Source organism: Saccostrea echinata, unplaced genomic scaffold, assembly GCF_033153115.1.
Source record: "Saccostrea echinata isolate AGI-Se365-2 ecotype Australia unplaced genomic scaffold, CSIRO_AGI_Sech_v1 ptg000052l, whole genome shotgun sequence".
Taxonomy (NCBI): domain Eukaryota; kingdom Metazoa; phylum Mollusca; class Bivalvia; order Ostreida; family Ostreidae; genus Saccostrea; species Saccostrea echinata.
The window spans coordinates 14,322,501-14,343,134 of record NW_026889801.1 but is presented as its reverse complement, the minus strand read 5'-3'; the positions used below and the strand labels follow the sequence as shown (position 1 = coordinate 14,343,134).

The window sequence follows — 20,634 nt, the reverse complement described above, 5'->3', positions numbered from 1 at the left end:
AAAAATGTTTAAGATTTATATTTTTAAATTTAAATGTTGAATTTTTATGTAAATTTGGTGAAACAAAAAGCTGTAATCTTGAATTAATCATGCAAATTCATCAAACACCTTTGAAATTCCTGAGTAATTCAATGAAAAGAGGATAATTATGTATGTTCAATTGGAATTTCATGGCTAATTTGTGTCTGCAGAGAAAGCCAGTTACATAAATCACAACAATAAATTACATCTGAATTGTTTTCTCCATTTTCTTATCATCAAAGCAAGTTTAATGGAGTGTCAGAGCTGTCCAGAACCTCCCCAGATGCTGATATCATTTGGACTGCCCTGTGTTACAACACAGCTTTTAGATAAACTTCTGCATAGCAGGTTGTAGACAAGTACCTAGGCTTTATTTGGAACATAAATTGACCAGATGCAGATTTTATTATCAGCCTAATATTTAACAATTTCTGTAAATTCTGTCATTCTTAGGAGGGTAAAATGCAATTTTGTTATGTAATAATTGCATAATGGTCTCAGACTTGTGAATTATTTTTTGTTTGTTGTGAAGAACAGTGCATATACTCTCCACGGATACAAAATTGGTTGCCAGGCTTAGTCTATTAAGGATGAAATTCTGCTTCAAAATATGCACAAAAATCTTCTGTCAGAGTGCTCAGTGTGTATTCTTGACTGCTGTGGAGTAAGGGAGATAAATGCATCATATCTCCAGCAATAATGGGAATTAGATCCCCAGACTTCAGGATGTTAGTGACAGTTATTTAAGAAATCTCAGGTGCAAAAATGAAAAAAATCTGACAACTTCATAGGTCCTTCAAGGTATCACACCGGTAATTGACCAATCAAAATGAACTTAGTCAATTGTAGTTCCATACATAATAAAGAAATATTTTTTTTATTGTGAGAAATTTTGTATTTTCCCTTATTCTATTTTTACATTTTTGGTATCTGTGCTTAGGATATTTTATGTACTTTGTAAAATATTAAAGGTTTTTGACAGGAACTATTTCTTTCGGGGCATAGGAGGCCACTTCCTGGGGTGCACACAGGATGTTTATAAACACATTGAATACACGTGGTTTTGAGGGTATTCCTGTTTGCGGATGGAAAAAATCAGAAAATGCCGTGTAGGTACCCTATTTTTTGGTGTCAGCTGATGTGACTGGTAACGTTTAACACTTCCTGCTAAATATTTTTTCATGAATTCGAATACCTGATTTTTAATGATTTTTTATTCTATATAGAATTACATAGTGAAAACAATTACCGGTGTGATACCTTGAAGGTGATCGTGTAAAATCATCTACCCCCATATTAAAGGCAGTTTTAATTTTATGAAGGCATATTTCAACAAAATATGTCATTTTATGAACTTTCTGTGTGAAAGCACACATTTTTAAATTTAGAAGCAGGGTTGACATTAATTTATACAGATTTCTATGTAAAATACTAATAATATGTTATGTTTCACCCTCAAAACTCCAAATTATGACTTTCAAAGTAAGATTATGCATCTGACATGTAGAAAGAAGTTAGAAAATGTTGGTTTTTTATTTTAGATGACTTTAAACTCTGTGCACCACCTGACCGCAGTCAATTATAGTGTATTCAGACTTTGCCGTGAAAGCACTTTAGGCTGATCTTTTCAAGAAAAGACTAATTCTGGGTTTGCGAATGAGTTTTCAACAAAAGCGACAACTGCGATAAAATGTGAAGAAGTAAAACATGTTTTTAAAAAGTGTTAAATTTTACAGAGACTGGGTTTACTTTCATTTTATTCACCTTAAGTGATTCATTTATTACTGGAGTGGAGGAATAGAAATAATGAAATGAGTTAAATTTGTCTAATAAAAGTAATGTACAAACAAAATTTATGAAGAATTTGTCAAAAATAAGAAGCTTATGACCAAAAATGCATAAATACTGTCAGGGCATGAGAGTGAATACTTATTCTGAGTCCCAACCATGCATCACACATATAGTACAGAATGTCACTTAGCACCATGGTATGCCTGTTATGGTTCTCTAGACTTTTTCCATGCTTTCGCAGCTGACATTCAAGATTTTTCCGTTTGCCGGAGAATGTTTTTTGTCATTTAACCACTTTTATGTAGGTGTTGACCCTCTCTTTTAAATTAAGTCTCAGTCAGGATGTTTATTTTAGCATGATTTGTTAAGCACAATAATGTACTGAAATATTAATAAATTACAAATTAAAGTGATGAAGAAATTTGACATATTTACACAATCAAAATATCAGAATAACCATAATTCAGCTAATAATGTGCCCTGTTCTTCTTTTGTCACTTCCTATATATTTTTTCAGCAGTTTTTGTACACCCACCCACCTCCAAGAATCATGGAGGATGGCCTGATATTAGTTTCTTTGTTGCATTTATTCACATTTAAAAGTGTTAAGACCCATAAAAATGTTTAAGATTTATATTTTTAAATTTAAATGTTGAATTTTTATGTAAATTTGGTGAAACAAAAAGCTGTAATCTTGAATTAATCATGCAAATTCATCAAACACCTTTGAAATTCCTGAGTAATTCAATGAAAAGAGGATAATTATGTATGTTCAATTGGAATTTCATGGCTAATTTGTGTCTGCAGAGAAAGCCAGTTACATAAATCACAACAATAAATTACATCTGAATTGTTTTCTCCATTTTCTTATCATCAAAGCAAGTTTAATGGAGTGTCAGAGCTGTCCAGAACCTCCCCAGATGCTGATATCATTTGGACTGCCCTGTGTTACAACACAGCTTTTAGATAAACTTCTGCATAGCAGGTTGTAGACAAGTACCTAGGCTTTATTTGGAACATAAATTGACCAGATGCAGATTTTATTATCAGCCTAATATTTAACAATTTCTGTAAATTCTGTCATTCTTAGGAGGGTAAAATGCAATTTTGTTATGTAATAATTGCATAATGGTCTCAGACTTGTGAATTATTTTTTGTTTGTTGTGAAGAACAGTGCATATACTCTCCACGGATACAAAATTGGTTGCCAGGCTTAGTCTATTAAGGATGAAATTCTGCTTCAAAATATGCACAAAAATCTTCTGTCAGAGTGCTCAGTGTGTATTCTTGACTGCTGTGGAGTAAGGGAGATAAATGCATCATATCTCCAGCAATAATGGGAATTAGATCCCCAGACTTCAGGATGTTAGTGACAGTTATTTAAGAAATCTCAGGTGCAAAAATGAAAAAAATCTGACAACTTCATAGGTCCTTCAAGGTATCACACCGGTAATTGACCAATCAAAATGAACTTAGTCAATTGTAGTTCCATACATAATAAAGAAATATTTTTTTTATTGTGAGAAATTTTGTATTTTCCCTTATTCTATTTTTACATTTTTGGTATCTGTGCTTAGGATATTTTATGTACTTTGTAAAATATTAGAGAGGTTAAGCAGATGACCGTGTACGTCTACGTGTACGTGTAGCTAGGGAAATCCCCTAATTTACTGCGATTTACGTCATCAGATTTGCATATCGCGTAATTCTACAAGTTGTACACAACGTGTGGATTCATATGTACACGTAGGAAAGAACGTGTAGCTTCTTAAACACAAATTATAGAATATATATTTTTCAGGCTGTGTTTGTTGTGATGTTGAGAGTTGATTACGTACATCTATGTATCTTTTTTAATCAAAGTCATAAAATTATTTGATACAAATGAATTGTAAAGTGACTTGTTGAAATGACGTTTTACACGTACCGCTACACGTACAGATTCTTAAACAGAACACGATGTTAGTTACGTGTACTTGTAAAAACACTTCTAGGTTTACACGTACACGTAGACGCACACGGTCAAATGCTTAACCTCTCTATTAAAGGTTTTTGACAGGAACTATTTCTTTCGGGGCATAGGAGGCCACTTCCTGGGGTGCACACAGGATGTTTATAAACACATTGAATACACGTGGTTTTGAGGGTATTCCTGTTTGCGGATGGAAAAAATCAGAAAATGCCGTGTAGGTACCCTATTTTTTGGTGTCAGCTGATGTGACTGGTAACGTTTAACACTTCCTGCTAAATATTTTTTCATGAATTCGAATACCTGATTTTTAATGATTTTTTATTCTATATAGAATTACATAGTGAAAACAATTACCGGTGTGATACCTAGAGTAGAATGACAGGTAGACAGACATCTCGGCCCAACGACACCTCGGCCCGTCACGCTTGACATCTCGGCCCTGACAGGTCGGCCCAACATTGTTGACACGTCGGCCCATATAAAAGACACTTCGGCCCAAGCAAAATTTTACGATGGAAAAAAAATTAACAGATTAACCCAGTCTTTGAATTGATATCATTGGTGTTATTATTCTTTCTGACAATTAAATGATTTTTTAAAAATAAAAAATGTGGGTCTTTGATAGATATAATCGTTTTATTTTTGCAACTTAATTAGATCAGGCTTTCATTTACATCTATTTCTTGTGGAAAATGTAAATTTTTCCTGCAGTATCACGGTTGCGCGCATTAATCTTGTATTAGCAAATAAAAAAAATGCTTTGATACAAGTAGCCTGGGAAAAAATTGACTCGAACTAGTTATAAGCGACGATAATATATTTATGAAGGAAAATGTTTTTCTTAAGAAATTATTCAATTACTGTCTCCCAATTAGGTCTGCTCGTAATTACCGTAACCCCCTGTTGTCACCAATATAACAAGCGCTTGACCCCCCAAAGGATGCGCTGCGGTATTTTGTTTGTTTATCAATTAGCACTTACTTAATAGCATTAAATTGTCTTCTCATTCCTTGAATATCGTCAATGTGCACGTGGAAGATCTTTCTTTTTTTTTTTTTTTTTAAATCTTGATAGTTTACTCATGTACTTTTTTCAATCAACATTTTAATTCAAGTCCCAAAATTGGAAATATATACATGTATTTCATAGTTAAATTTTGCTTGGGCCGAGGTGTCTTATGCATGGGCCGACCTGTCTTAAATCTTGGGCCGACCCGTCTGAGCTGAGATGTCATTGGGCCGAAATGTCAATAGACCGTTTCACGGTAACTGCGAGCCTGCTCTTCGCACATGCGCGTAACGACTTCCGCAGGGCAAACTTTCACTTTAATGAAACTTGCGCTTTCGGTTTACTCGATAAACATTAGGCATGGTAAGAACGTGTTGCGTGTTTGGATGTACAAATCGTGATGACACAAAGGGAAAGGAGAAGGGACTTCACTTTTTTAGGTATGTTATCATTTTTTTTCTTCCAAATAATTCATGATAAAATGATCTCAAACATACCTTTGTACAGTGTACATGTATATATAACATAAGGGTATGTCCACTAATTTTCACATTTATGTAATAATATTATACTATTTCCTTTGTTGAGATGCAAAGTAGTTGCGACCTATATAAATGGTTGACTATATATTTCTATATATTTACTTAATTATTTACATAATTACAGTTCATCACAGGATAAATATACAGTTCATCACAGGATAAATATGTAGATCTATGTAGATCTAGAATCAAACAGTCTTTCTATTGCACATTTTGGAAATTAACGTAATTCTACACAAAATATAATTATACTGGTGTTTCTGTGTGTGTATGTTTTAGAGATTTACAGTACTAAATACATGTATTTATTTCGAGCTTTTTATCAATAAAGATTCCCAAAGGATACCAGAAAACGGCGTCTGTGGATTAAGGCCATCAACAGAAAGGATTTCACACCCAGTGACCACACATGCATATGCTCTGAGCATTTTGTTTTAGGGTGGCATAGTGAATTCTGGATGTTTCGGGACCGCGATGTTTCGGGACCCCGACGTTTCGGGAACTGACAACACGTTTCGGGACTTGGGCTAACACGTTTCGGGACTTGGGCTAACACGTTTCGGGACTTCTAAATATTTTGTAAAGGAAATGAAATAAAACTTGTTTACTTGTGTTTTTATGTTTATACATGTATAATTTCTCAGTTTGATACACAATTTATAATTTAAGAAGCACTGATTGGAGTTTTTATTAGTTTTAAATTTTGCCTGCGGCATGGAGCACGCCTGCCGAGAAAATCAAACGCCCGCGGTGTTGTCTCTTTAATTTCTTATTACAGTATTTGATATATTACCTTTATAAAGTATTTGGTTAACATTTGACCAAAATTTAATTCAATTTTTTTTTTAAGTATGTATTTGATTTATTTAGGGCCTATAGTGTTTGATACGAGAGTTTGTAGAATTCAAGCCGGGAGACAATCGTAACTGCTGTGTGAAGACCACGGACGTGTTTTTTCTTTCTAAGACTTTCTTTCTCTCCTTTTTAATAATAATTTTAGGTATTTGATTTCATATTTGTTTACAAAATTTACAAAGGCTCAAGCTAGCACATGTGCAGTAAAAAACTTTACGTTTTACGGGTAGTTGTTTTGAATCAGAATCTGAAAAATCCCATGTTCAACTTTTTAAACATCCATGTATAAAATTTATAATTATTATTTCAGGTTATATATGCAACAAAATCATAAAAGCAAATTTATACAAAATGTTACAGGTAAGAGAAATGTTATAACTTAAGCTATAAACTTCCTACACATCCATGTATACGTTAAGCAGAGAAGGAAAAAAAAAACGAAATGGGTAAGAAAACGGTCCTACTAAACAGAGTACGCTAGTACGATAGAGTACTTTAGAGTACGCTAGTAAAATTTAATAATTTAATGCAATTTAACTACTTTTTCTATGTTTTTCTACTTTAGTTAAACATAATGAATATATATTTTAAATTAGATTTGTATGTTTTCCTTATTTTAGGAGTTGTTTCAAATTCTGATTTCAGGTGACGGTTTATCGTTTGATCCCGATCTAATTTAACTTGAACATGTTGAAATGTTTCATTGTTAATGTAAAAACTATTTATATAGGGCAATAAATTTAATTTTTGATAAAATTTAGTTGAAGTTAGTAAGTCTGAAACAAAATATTAATCGAGATCAGAGTGTTAATTATCTTTAACAGTTTAATGCATTGAATCATGAATGTTATTTTCTTGTCAAAATAGCGCTAAAAACAAATATTTTGAAATAAATATTGCAATATTAGTTTATAATAATGTTTAATCGAGTTATATTTACATAAATAAACAATTTAATTGCATTAGACTACACATTTTTTCTAGCGTACTCTAAAGTACCCTATCGTACTCTAGCGTACTCTGTTTAGTAGTACCCGAAAGTATGATGTGTATATATATATATACCATGTATGCAACATTTGGAAATAAACCAAACTTACTAATTTTCAAAATATAAACACGTTTAACTTATTTTTCATCTTAACGTTTCAAAGTTAGACAATTTCTTCGTCTATGCAAAGTACATGTACTCGATGACTTAAGAAAAATGATGAAAGTAATCGATTTTATTCATTTATTTTAATTAGAAAAAAATTATTCCCACGAAAGTCCCAAATATTCCCGCTATATATTATTGTACTATCAAAATTGTTAATTTGTCTACAATGGTATGGATGTCTGAATTTATGTTTACTGTGTATACACAGACTACAAATCTCAATGAAACTCAATTATCGATCTTCTTGTATACCCGACCAGTGCGTAATATTATATGTGGTGTCACATAGTTAGGTACATGACAAACTTTAAATAATACTGTAAATAAATACTAAATATTATTTAATTTGCAAATATTAAATTTTTCATGCTGCATGTACGTTGTAAAAGTGTTTAAAAGACTTTCCACATTGACTACGTTAACAGGTCAACTTAAATTTCAAATTTCCACCTTGCCACATTAAATAGATAAAGCTATGGTGAAATTTAAAATGTTTTTAAAGACATTATTTGAAACGATATCAAATGAAATCATGTTGTTTATACCATTTAATGCTTTTTTTAAAGTATGGTATTTTTTTTAAATTTAGGGCCAATGTTCTCGCAACATTTGTAAAATATGTTTATTTACAATGTTTTGGAAACCTTAAAAATGTTTTCGTAACATTTCCAGGGAAGAATCTTACAGATACTATGCCAAAACTATTTGGAAAAAAAAATATTTGAAACCGTTTGGGAAAAGGTAGACAAAATCAAGATCAAAACATTTTGAAAACCTTCATATTTTGTTGAACTATTGTTTGATTCTGAATTATTTCATTTACCAATAAACAAACGATATTTTTTCCATATTTTTAGATTTTTATTTTCTTAAAATAATTTCAAAAGAAACCACACAATCTTTTTAGTTCCCATTACAGGCGGCGTCATTATACATGTACGTAACACCTCCCTATGTACAGAGTATCAGTTGGGATATGTGTACCTGATCCCAGTTGTTGTTTTAACAATTTACTGACATGTTTTTTAAAGATATATTCGACGGTAGCTGGAGATCACTTGAGTATTTTAAAATATCTATCATCAACCTGAGAAGATTAAATTTTGGACCCCCCCCCCCCCCATCACCACACACACAAGAAAAAATAACTAATAAAAAAAATGATAAAAAAAATAAAAAGAAATAAAAATGAATATTGTAAAGATTTATTCTTCGTCGTCTGTTATGAAAAAAAACCATCAAAGTATATCTTTATGACAATTTTTATTATATATATATACATAAAAATTAAAATTCGGATTTAGCTTGAAATATTACGTACTATGTGTAATTAGAATAATATGCTATATCACCATAATAAAATAATTTGTTTAGATCCCGAAAAAAATTAACTCAAGTCCCGAATCGTCTTTACCCAAGTCCCGAACCGTCTTGTTGCTAGTCCCGAAACGTCGTATTAGTCAGGTCCCGAAACGTCGTGGTCCCGAAACATCGTGCACCCGGCATAGTGATGATCCAGAAGATACTAATTATGTCCCAACACTTTTTTCTTACAAGGAGAAGGCTGTGGATGTAAAAAGAGTTGAGAGGATGACAAAACGAAATTTACAGAGGGTATATCAAAAATCAGTTTTTAATATTTACATTTGCTGTGTTTTTCTACTAAGCCAACTGTGAAATTGATATGAATACCATTTTAGTGTATACTCACGCATAGAAATATGCACTGAGAAACTCGTGCTAAAGTGACGTCACAATGAGGATACAGAGACATTAATAAAAAATGTAACGATATAGGACAGTGAGAAATTCAAACAATGAGTATATTGTTGGTGATTTTGAACATGTAAAATGTAAATATAAGGAATGTTTTTAAGTTTTGTGTGAATTATTGGTGTGTAGATCACACAGACTAGCACGTAGGCATATTTTTCATGAAGTGCTAGCTCGCTTCATGAAATATGCCTACGTGACAAGTCATTCCTTAATTTCATCAATGTAAAAAAGACATATGATATGATAATTGGTCAACCCTTTTTTCCTATAAAGTATATGTACATGTCATGAAAAAAATATTAAATATTCTTCTCATTGTAAAGTACATGTATTGGAACACTTGTTCCAAATTAGATTTTTCCTTTAGTTATCTTTACTATAATTTTTGTTTTGAACAGGATTTCCAGGAGGCTAGAGAGAGAGAGAAGAAGCACTGGAGAAGAAAAGTGTGAGCTTTTCTCTTTATGCTCACTCATACTGCAAAGGTGAGAGTCTAGTCAGACTTGTATTGCACAGTTGAAGTTTAGCTGTGTGAAGAAGATTTAAGTAAAATCAGTAACTTTAACTTAAAACATGATTTAATTAATATTTTGTTGTACCAGGGTTTGACATTAACTTTTACGAGTACTAGACCAGTCGGGCTACTTCCCATAATTTTTACTAGCCCCGACCATAAAATCACTAGCCCTGACCAAACTTGAAAATTTTCTTTTTATAACCTGTTATTATGATGGAAAAGAAGTTTCAAAACCATACTGCAGTGTATCTCTCGCATGTATACATTTTGACAGACTGTTCCATAGGTAGCAGCCCATTGAGCCCATAGGGAGCAGCCCAATGAGTATACATGCGAATATTATAAGCTTTAAAGAACATTAATTCAAGGAACTTAGATAAAATTATTACCATTAATATACATGTAAATAAATCAAAAACTATATTATTCAATGACTATTCATACCAAATGATACTGAACGAAGCTAGTTTCGACTGTGACTTGTCTATTACAGCCTGGCTCAAAAATAGCGATTGTGGCATGCAGGGAAGTTTTCTTTTTCAGAGCAATGGCTGTGTTTGCAATCGGAAAATTAGGAAAATTTCTTTAAAAAGATTTTAGAGCATTTATTTGAAAAACTGAAATGAGGGTTAACATTTATTTCATCCACACGACCAGTCGGTCTAGTTCATGAAAATTTAACACGACCGGACCACGCATTTACTAGACTGGGTCGGTCAGACGTGCCTTAGCGTCAAACCCTGTGTACCCATAATTTATGATGCAATAATGCCAATCAGAATTGGATTGTTTGGCTTTAGAATTGTCTATGAATGTGTTTATGTTTACAGATGATGAGGAAATTGATTCACTTTGTTCAGCTACAGGCAGTATATTAGAGGAGGAGGAGGATGTGGACACTGGTGTCAAACTGACAAGAGATATTGGTATATTCTTACAAAATAAATTATATGTGCATCTTAAAGGTATATCGTACATCTGGCATGTGATCTCAAATATTATGCCTGCCATAACTTATTAGACTTATTAGTCTAATCATTGTTTTCATAATATACAATGTAATTAACATAATCAGAATCAATAAGAACTGAATTTCAGAAGCATGTTACAGATTCTTTTTATGTAACCACCACAAGTTGTAATTTTTTACTTTAGATTTATAGTTATGATTCATATAATATACATGTATTGTCTATTCAAGGGTAAACATTCATTAAATGATTGTAGGTGTACAATGTGATCCAGATCCCTTGTTACTTGAGAACAGGAAGCTCCAGTCTGAGTTGAGAAGACTGCAAGATAGTAAATGGTCTGTGGCAAAGATCAAGGATGATGATGCCATGACAAAGTTTTATACGGGACTGCCAACCTTTGCAGTTTTTTTATGGCTCTTCAAGTATGTATATAGGAACATCCAGTCAATATTGACAAATATTATATAAGATTATTTCTGTAATTTTCATTGGCTGAAAGGATGTCAAATGATATTCGTCCTTTTGTGATATTGACGCAAAAGCACATTGGTGGAATATGACATCGCATGACTCACACTTTGGCTCCACCAAAGTTGTGTAGAATGTGACGTCATAATATAAGAAGCATGTGTTTACCATTGTGACTTAATGTCAGCCAAGTCTGTTCAGTTAGGACTTTGTCAGGATATTCATTTTGAGTGATTATATAATATAACTAATATAAATGAATGGTAAGTTTGGTTATAAGGAGCCATGTCAAGTGATGTTGACCTCAGACACAGAAAATGATAGCGACCTCGCAAGCTCGGTTGCTATCACTTTCTGGGTCTTTGGTCAATATCACTTGAGAGGAGTCCTTATAACCACATATCGACCTACACTAAAGTCCATAATTGTATATTGTTATCACCATGATTGTTTAATTTGCAGGATCATGTGATCAAGTTTAAGCCAATGAGATAGTTGGGAATGATATAGTAAAATATGATTTATTAATGTTCTTGAAACCACTTTAGCATCTAATTTATCTATCCATTCATTTACCCATCCCTTGATGTATTAAAAACTTAATTCTTTTATATTCAGTTATCTGGCTCCCAAATGTGAGAGAATGGTATACTGGAGAGGCAGTTCCTCAACCCCAGAAGAAAGGAGCAGAACTAGAAGGTGCATGGCTTTGGAGCCTATTGATCAATTCTTAGCAACCTTGATGAGACTTAAGGTAATCATAGGAGAAACACAATATTATATTATATTATATTAATTGTTCCATGCTTTTTGATTTAAGGGTTCATTTAATATTTAAATTTTTTATATGTGTCTTCAATATTTAAAGGTTGGCTTGTATGTCCAGGACATGGCAGAGAGATTTGGAGTGTCAACAGGGACCTTTTCGCAATACTTTGCAACTTGGGTGTGCCTTCTCTACAAGGAACTGAAAGAGCTTAATCCCTTTCCATCTAGGGATATTATACAGAGAAATATGCCATCATGCTTTCATTCTTTTTCAAATCTTAGAGTTATACTTGATTGTACAGAAATATTTATTCAGAGATCTAGCAGTTTGATTAATCAGAATCAGTCATTTTCACACTACAAGCATCATACCACTTTAAAGTTTCTTATTGGAATCACTCCCTCTGGTGTTATATCTTTTGTTTCAGAGAGCTTTGGTGGGAAGGTGTCAGATCGCCAGATGATAGAGCGATCCCTCTTTCTTGAACTTCTGGAGGAAGGGGATGGGGTGATGGCAGACAAGGGTTTTACTATACGAGATTTGCTAGAAAAAAAGGGCTGCACTTTGAATATCCCACCTTTTCGTTCTTCTTCTAACCAATTTTCTACTAAAGATGTTTTCGAAACTCAAGATATTGCTAAATTAAGAATTCATGTAGAAAGAGCTATAGGTCGTGTGAAGAATTTTCATATTTTTGATGGTATTCTTTCTCTTTCTTTAGTGCCATTAGCGTCACAGATGTTTGCTGTTTGCTGTTGGATTACAAACTTTGATGTCCCTTTGATTGAGAATTAGGTAAGTTAAAGAACAATTTAAAACTTCAAGTATTCCTTTAACGCCTGCATAATGGTATGAATTGAATAGGTGGGAAGACAGAAGTGGAAATGTTGAACACTACTTCTTGAATGTTTTCCTCTATAAAGTTAAAATGATAAGGTCCTCATTTGATCTGATGGCTAAAATTATCAGAAATATTATGCAAAGACAAATTGGTCAATCAACACAGGTTTCAATGAGGTATCATGGAGTTTTACTATTTAGTATAAGAAGGTGAAATATAACTAACAAAAAATTCTACAAGTTTGGGCATCATTGAAGTTACAAAGGTAACATCGAAATAAACTCTCTCGATAAAGCAATTGCTCTGAGAGGCAGCTGTCCAAACCACAAAATCTCCCCATGAGCAACCCATGATGGCCATCTCTCCCTGAATCTGGGCATAGTATTTGTGGGATCTTTTCAAGCGAGGGCCCTCATCAGTCATCTCCAGACAGAAACCACCTTGTCCAGCAAGTTCATGCACCTATAAATTAAATTTCTGTAGATCAGCAATTCAAAAAACAATTAAGCTGAATAAATGGAGAAAAAAAATACTACTGTTGTACCTGTCTGTCTGTGATGACTTCATTGGAAATAGAATAAGGACATTTAATTTCCAGCACCCCTTTCTGGTTACCCACTGGCATGGACTTATCATATATCCATCCATCACTAGAGGCACCTAAAAATGCATGAGATGGATATATGGTAAGTCCTGATGGTTCCACTGTTAGATTAGTAACGCAATTCTGGAGGCAGAGATAGTCCTGGAGGGCTTCCTTTTCATGGTCTATGCCCCACTGTATTGCTTTGGGCAGTGACTGGTATCTAAAATAAACATTCATGAATGTAATCAATAAGTGTTTTAATTCCAAAATGTTAAATTTTTTGCATGAAATGTACTGTACCTGTCTAGACCAGATCCTTTAATTATCTGGTCTACCAGGGAGTTAGGGTTAGCACCAGAGCCGAGAACTGCACCAAAGAGAGAACTGGTTATTCTCCCTTTGTGCAGCTCTCTCCATATTGGACAACATCTTTGGCCCTGGGTTCTCTCCTCAATGAATAAGCTGAGGTTTTCATCAATTGAGATTGCCATCGGCACTATTATAAAAACATGGAAAATAAATTTGAATTCTGATCAGTTACAAGTAATTATATAATCTGAATTCTGTGTTTATTTTTTCTTACAGTTCTCCTTGGACAGAATTAGTGCCTTCATTGCCATCTCCATAGGATCCTCAGATGTCTGTACCTCCACTTCTTTTACTACTTCTGGTGTTTCATCTGGGATCATCCATAAATGACACATACCTGACATTTTAAATCATATATTAAATTTGATCTTTTGTTTATTGTAAGAACCTAATAAATACATTCACTGTTGCAAGGCATGATTTATTGATCATTTTATATTATTTGAAATACAGACAAACCTCGTTATCTCGAACTCAATGGGACCAAGAAAAAAAACTGAGATATCCGAGTATTCAAGATATCAAGGGTTAAATACCTAAAGAATAAGTGGCTGGCAATTCCAATTGACATCGACATATCCATGGTATTCGAGATATCGGTGTTCGAGATACCGAAGATCAGCTGTATTTACGAAGTGTTATTGGTGTAAAAATATAAGATATTCTAAAACATCAAATCTCATAATTTTTCACTACATTGTAATACCATATCTATATCCAATTTACAAGCTCACCAGTTTTGGGGAATATTTTCTTAAGAATCTTTAGTTGTTCAATTGAGTGAGCAAGTTGAAATTCCCTCTGATCTGGGTGACGTGGATCAAAGTCAATCTGTTTCTTTTCCCTGAACTCAACCTGGCCTTCCGAGCTCAACTTGGGTCGACTTAAGTTCCAGTCTTTCAAGGGCTTTGGTTCCATTTTCATAGGGCGGGGGACATTCCATTGACATGATTTAGAGGTGGCACTATCCGACATTAGCTTTTCACTAAGTTGTAGGTGGTGAATGTAAAAAAGTAGACCGCCTATGTGGCTGCATGACTGGGCCAAACTTTAATGAAATTTAATTATAGATACAATGTAGACTAGAAGTTAATGCTTGCTGTATATATGAAAGGAGTCAAGATAAAGAAAGGGATTTTATCAAATTAATTTTTATCTTATTGAAAATGCTACCTTACCCAATTGGACATTCACAGTAGGCAAAGCAGACTTTTTGCTTGTTTTCCACACAAATATATACATGGTACTTGATTTTTTTCATGGAGGCCAAGCAGGATCCCCTTATATAATCCACAGAGTCGTCAATCTAAATGTAAGCAACCTTGCATTTTCATATCACTAAATAAACATGTGGGCATGTATAAACATGTGAGCATGTACATATTCAATTTTCATATACACATACAATTTATTAGCTGCAATAATGTAGCCCTCACCATTGTTGTGGGTTTTTTTTCTTGGGGGGGGGGGGGGGGGCTAGCCCTCTCCTAAAAACACCAAATAAAAATTATAGGAGAGGGATACATTATTACAGCTAAGAATTTATCAGTTTGTAATTAATTTAAATTCATAACTCATTTTAGGAAATACAAAATGTTGATAGAATATTGTGTTTGTGCAAGGACAAAAGAATCATATTGTTCTTCTAATTATTATGTGTACACTTGTAATTTTATTTTCTTAAATTTACCTGTGCTATCATAACTTGTGAAATATCACCAGCTTCGAAATGTTTGATGGCTCTGTCAAGACCCCTGTGGTTATTAACTTCCTTCCCATCTGTTGTTTTCCTGAGAATCATATGTTGATAAATTTGTTGGAAGGAAATCTGAGGCATGAAAGTGGGCGTTACCGTAATATACGAGGCTAACTGCAAAGGGGGGAGGTTTTCGTGACCTGGAATGTCTGGTACAACACCTTCCAGGGAAGATGCAAAATATTTGATAGGCACTTCTTGAAGAACTTCCTTTTTTTTCCTCTTTGGATCTTTTGAAATCTCCCGGGTCGCCATCTTTTGATTAGTAAACACGGAAGTGCCCGCAGTGCACTAAAATCGACGCTTTAATAATTTATTTTTGCAAAACATCTCGTATATTTAAATAAAAACAAAAGATCCTAATGTAATAATTACAAAACCACAAAAAACAAACTCAATTTCATATAAATTCTGTTTATTGGGGACGTGTAAATAAGTGTCCTATCTTGATTTTAAACGCGGAAGTGTCCGTAGTACACCAAGATTCATGCTTGAATTTAAAATTTATTTTACAAAACATCTCGTATATTTAAATAAAAAACAAAAGAACTTAATGTAATAATTACAAAAACACAAAAAACAAACACAGTTTCATATAAAATTTGTTTATTTGGGACGTGTAAATAAGTGTTCCGTTTTGATCACTCATAGGAAGAATTGAAAGTAGTTTGCCCTGCGGAAGTCTTTATGCGCATGTGCGGAAATTATCGTGAAACAGTCTATGGGCCGAGGTGTCGTTGGGCCGAGGTGTCTGACATTCAAATGACAGTGTCAGACGTATCCACGCCACGCTTCCAGTCTTTCCGAGTGGATGACACAAACCTGTCCCACTTTTTCCTTACAGCTTGGTCTGGTGGGAACTCGTGCAGAGACGAATTACTGTTGGTGTTGCTGCACCCACCGACAACACACCTACGCACCATCTTTCCTCGTGTTCTTGATGTGACGTCACATCCGATCTCTGGAGGGGGAATACCTAATTGAAGACCTACAGGTAATTGAAGACCTACGGAAGACCTAGGGAAGACCTACAAAAATGTGGGCTATATAAAGCAGAACTGATGTGATATTCTGATTAATCATGTCTTAAATATATAAAATACACAAAAACTTTTTATAAAAAGAAGTTTTAATGTGTATTTTTCAATCTCGATATGGGGAACTATTTCTTCTCTCAGACGACCTACACAAGAACGATAACTCGCGTAAATAACAAATCAGATGTTCACCAAAACATATCAGAAAAATGTAAATAAATTAATAGTTAAATGAAGAAAAATAGAATCATTGAAGATATTTAAAAATAAATACATCAAATATGAAATAATAAAAGGGAATATTCAATTAGATATTATTTTATTTTGTAAAAAATGTAAATAAATAAATAAAATAAAATAAAAACAAAAAACTTAACCAAAGCAGAGACAAAGCAGAGACATATACATATTATATAATACCATAATTTGATCAATCATAAAATATATGTATATTTTTAAATGAATTATTAAATTGTTATTACAAGTTTCCAGATCCTATGAGTGGACTTTTTTTTTTACTGAATTCCTTTATTTCTTTTTTTTAAAATTTATTTTCAAAATTATTTTGGTATATCAATGTACAAATTAAATATTATAATTGAAATAAATATGTTTATGCTTTTGACAGAGTGTTAAAACGTATTAAATATAAGTTAACTAAAAAATCCTAAGTAATTTTTCTTAAAGATCAGAGCCACAATCACTTACAAAATCTTCTTGTATTTCACTGACCCTGAACAGCAAAAAAATAATAATTTATTCACCTCAGGGTGTGTATAACACATTAGTGTTGAAGCCTTTAGTTCAGAGTGGTATCTTACTTTATATGATTTATGACAAATCCACAGTATACATATCAATATTTCAGATTAGAATCTTTAATATTTATCCCATAAAACATATTACATGTTTGAAGAATTGTAATATGAATTAAATATTGACTATAATAGATAACATTGATAGTATACATCTGATGTGAAATAATTATTTTTATATAAAAATCTCATCAAAATTCATATTCAAGCTTATATCTTTATTATAAACATGATTGAAAAACTCAACAAATATCATTTGGATTTTTTTTATTTGTGTATTCCCCCTTACCGATAATATAAACATGTGTTGTTGTTTACAAGTCAACCAGAGTTACCGTTCTTGTGTAGGTCGTCTGAGAGAAGAAATAGTTCCCCATACCGAGCTTGAAAAATACACTTTAAAACTTCTTTTTATAATTTTTTTTTTGTATATTTTATATATATAAGGCATGTTTAATCAGAATATCACATCAGTTTTGCTGTGTATATCCCATATTTTTGTAGGTCTTCCCTAGGTCTTCCGTAGGTCTTCAATTACATGTAGGTCTTCAATTAGGCAGGCCGCTCTGGAGGCGCCATTTACGGAACGAGCCGAAGATTTCGAGCTAAAAATAGCAGAGGGGATTTCGTGATCACTGTAGTTTTCTGTAGGTGTTCTATGTGGTTTTCATTCCATTATTGCAGGTAAGATAGTCAGTCATCGAAAAGAAACAAATAATGATTAGGCCTACTTGTTTGCTCAGTCTATTTGTGTATAAAAGGAATGTACATGTCTCTAAAAACCACAGGTACTTGGGTCTTGGTTTATAAATATGAATACCTATTGAATATGTATTTTTTTTCCAAATATTTAATATATATATATATATATATATATATGTATTATATGTAATAGTTTGTTTCCCTGAAAAAGTGATATACTGTCCAGTAATATAAATTTTCATTAGGAGTGTAATCATACCGCTAACTTTTTGGCCTTGTCCCTCTGTGTGACCTTGACGTCAGTTATCCCAATTTTGTGTTTAACCCAGTTCCGAAGCAACTATTTAGGATGTTTTTATCAAAACTTTTACGAATATACATATTGATGAGAGACATTCAACTATAACATGATTTCCTAATTAACCTTTACATTTCTTGAGACGTTGACCTCCCTAATCCTTATTTTGTGATTCAGGACATGATTCGTAAAAGGAAGAGAATTATCTTTGTCCGCCATATTAGATTTCTCAAGACTGTCGATCTCAAGCAGCTATATAAGCCTCGGCTTTGTACAGAGTTCATTGTATTTTGCTTCACCATGTGTTCACAGAGTACACCGGAAAAAATGTCTCCTTCATTGTCATTGTGTTATACTTGGGTGCAACAAAAATTACTTCTTTTTGCTTCCGCCAAAAAAAGTTAACAAATATATTGTATATCAATTGTACAGGTCAATGTGAAAAAGTGAAATATGCAAATAATCACTTTCAGTGAAATAAAAACATAAATAAAAAGGACAATATAAGAAACATATGTACTACTTGCTGCTGCGATAAGGTAAAAGCAATCAAGTGTAATGAATGCAAATGGTTTATATACCCCAGTGCTGATATAAGAGATAGGAAATTTAATATGATGTATGCCTATCTATGAGTCATGTTCAGCTTTAAGCTCAGTTTTAATGAAACTGTTGAAGATAATTTACCCTAACTTATACAATGATACATTTTGGTGGGAGATATTGAACTGCACCCAAATTTTTGACCTTAGAATATCATCAAATGTTTTTAGTAAATGCAGAGATAATGTAAATGCATCTATGATAGAAGATGTGTCATGTACGTATTAGTAAGGTCACTGTGACCTTTAATTAAATTAATGCAGTAATCTAATTAATAAAGATTACTTTAAACAGCTTTATACATATGCATTAAATAAATGCAGACTTAACAGTGCCTCACACAGGAGACAGATGATGTACATATTATAGTGTAAATCCATTCATCCCATGGGAGCAGTGGTCCAAGCCGTTGAGGTTCCAGGCATGCAAAGAGCATTTTGATAAGAGCCTAACTGCATATGTCCAGTTAAAGATTCATAAATGAGTTTAATGTAAGAAAGCTGTCTCAGTCATTTCTTTCAGAGCATCTCTGACCATGCAAGTGTTACATGTATCCTTATCTCTCAGGAACTTGACAGAAGAATTAAAGATTCCCTCTCTTAATTACAACTGATAGCATCTGTCAAGTTAAAATATATAGTCTTTGGTGGCCATACTTCTGATTCTAAATTTGATATAAAATTATCAAAATTAGTTTTATATTGTGTAAAATAATATTTTAATTTTATTTTTTATATCTCTGCAACCAAATTGAAGATTTGAGTCATATATATATGTTTTTAAGACTATAAGATCACACTGCCAGATGGTTGCACTTAAGTTAATTTACAATCTAATAATAAAAAAGCCATAATGATAAGTATAATCTATTTTTATGTTTGATAAGGATGTGGCTTTGTTCATCATTCATTTAAAGAAAACAAAAACAATTTTTAATTAGCAATTAAATTTTGACCATTTATAGTATTAACATATTGTAAACACACTCTCAGATCCATAAGAAACTTTTAGCAATTAATACATATTTAAAAAAAAAAAAGAAAAAAAGCGGGATATTTGTCTATCCTGGACAGTTCTAGTTTCTTTTTGTTGAGATTCAACTTCAAGGTACTGTATAAGCGGAAATTTTAGCAAGACACAAGCAATTTAGCAAATAAAATTGGTATATAATTTTAGCGAGAAGTAATTTTAGCGATTTTATAATGTCAAGAGAGATAGCTATAACAATCGATAGGGAATAAAATGTTAGCGATATTCAATTTTAGTGATCTCAGAACCCTTGCGAATAATGCCAAAATTGAATCCACACAAAAAATTCTGCTTACACAGTAATTTCCACATGCAGAGCCAATTTCCTTCTTAAATGTCAGTCATTATGCAACAAATTCTCTTCTTATAATTGGCTCATGCAAATGAAAAAGAATTAAATTAATTAAAAAAAGAGGGAGATAGACTATTTTCCTGAATATCTTGCATAGTTGATGGGGTATGGCATTAAAAATATGATCAGAAGCTGTTGATATTTTTTTGCTATTTTTACTTTGTAAATTTGAAAATCAATGTATATATATCAACTAGTGCCAAGTTGACAAGAAATCTACTAAAACTTGGATGTGTTGAAATGTCTTTTGTTTATGTAATGTTTTGGAGAAATTAAAAAAAAATATATTGGTGCCTTTAAAAATCAAGTGACATGTTCTAGAACCAATACGTACTGTCCTATTATTTGTTGTGAACCAGTATGTATTTAAATAAGTACTGATGAACACTTTGGA

The 20,634-nt window shown here is 32.7% G+C and overlaps 3 protein-coding genes across 3 annotated transcripts; 1 reads left to right on the top strand and 2 right to left on the bottom strand.

Moving 5' to 3' along the window:
• Positions 1–6,540: 6,540 nt before the first annotated feature.
• Positions 6,541–14,057, top strand: LOC133203982 (uncharacterized). The gene is made up of 8 exons (XM_061339772.1): positions 6,541–6,549; positions 8,723–8,962; positions 9,540–9,609; positions 10,472–10,567; positions 10,869–11,037; positions 11,702–11,837; positions 11,952–12,647; positions 13,865–14,057. The coding sequence occupies exons 1-7, from the start codon at positions 6,541–6,543 to the stop codon at positions 12,645–12,647; spliced, it is 1,416 nt and encodes a 471-aa protein (XP_061195756.1). The 3' UTR covers positions 13,865–14,057.
• Positions 12,886–14,052, bottom strand: LOC133203868 (uncharacterized). Its single transcript, XM_061339668.1, has 4 exons — positions 13,863–14,052; positions 13,580–13,775; positions 13,238–13,499; positions 12,886–13,155 (listed from the first exon to the last, which is right to left on the bottom strand). The coding sequence occupies exons 1-4, from the start codon at positions 13,990–13,992 to the stop codon at positions 12,886–12,888; spliced, it is 858 nt and encodes a 285-aa protein (XP_061195652.1). The 5' UTR covers positions 13,993–14,052.
• Positions 14,058–14,359: 302 nt separating the features above from the next.
• On the bottom strand, positions 14,360–15,659 carry LOC133203981 (uncharacterized). Its single transcript, XM_061339771.1, has 3 exons — positions 15,339–15,659; positions 14,827–14,954; positions 14,360–14,696 (listed from the first exon to the last, which is right to left on the bottom strand). Exons 1-3 carry the CDS (start codon positions 15,657–15,659, stop codon positions 14,360–14,362), a joined length of 786 nt encoding a protein of 261 aa, XP_061195755.1.
• Between the last annotated feature and the right edge of the window lie 4,975 nt (positions 15,660–20,634).

Coding starts and splice junctions, on each gene's coding strand:
- LOC133203981 (XM_061339771.1), bottom strand. CDS start 15,659: ATGGCGACCCGGGAGATTTCAAAAGATCCAAAGAGGAAAAAAAAGGAA. Junction 14,955..15,338: donor CACAAGTTATGATAGCACAG/GTAAATTTAAGA, acceptor GCTTACATTTAG/ATTGACGACTCTGTGGATTA. Junction 14,697..14,826: donor TACTGTGAATGTCCAATTGG/GTAAGGTAGCAT, acceptor ATTTCATTAAAG/TTTGGCCCAGTCATGCAGCC.
- LOC133203868 (XM_061339668.1), bottom strand. CDS start 13,992: ATGTCAGGTATGTGTCATTTATGGATGATCCCAGATGAAACACCAGAA. Junction 13,500..13,579: donor AAAGGATCTGGTCTAGACAG/GTACAGTACATT, acceptor TGTTTATTTTAG/ATACCAGTCACTGCCCAAAG. Junction 13,156..13,237: donor AAGTCATCACAGACAGACAG/GTACAACAGTAG, acceptor TTTAATTTATAG/GTGCATGAACTTGCTGGACA.
- LOC133203982 (XM_061339772.1), top strand. Junction 9,610..10,471: donor TGCTCACTCATACTGCAAAG/GTGAGAGTCTAG, acceptor TTATGTTTACAG/ATGATGAGGAAATTGATTCA. Junction 11,838..11,951: donor CAACCTTGATGAGACTTAAG/GTAATCATAGGA, acceptor CAATATTTAAAG/GTTGGCTTGTATGTCCAGGA.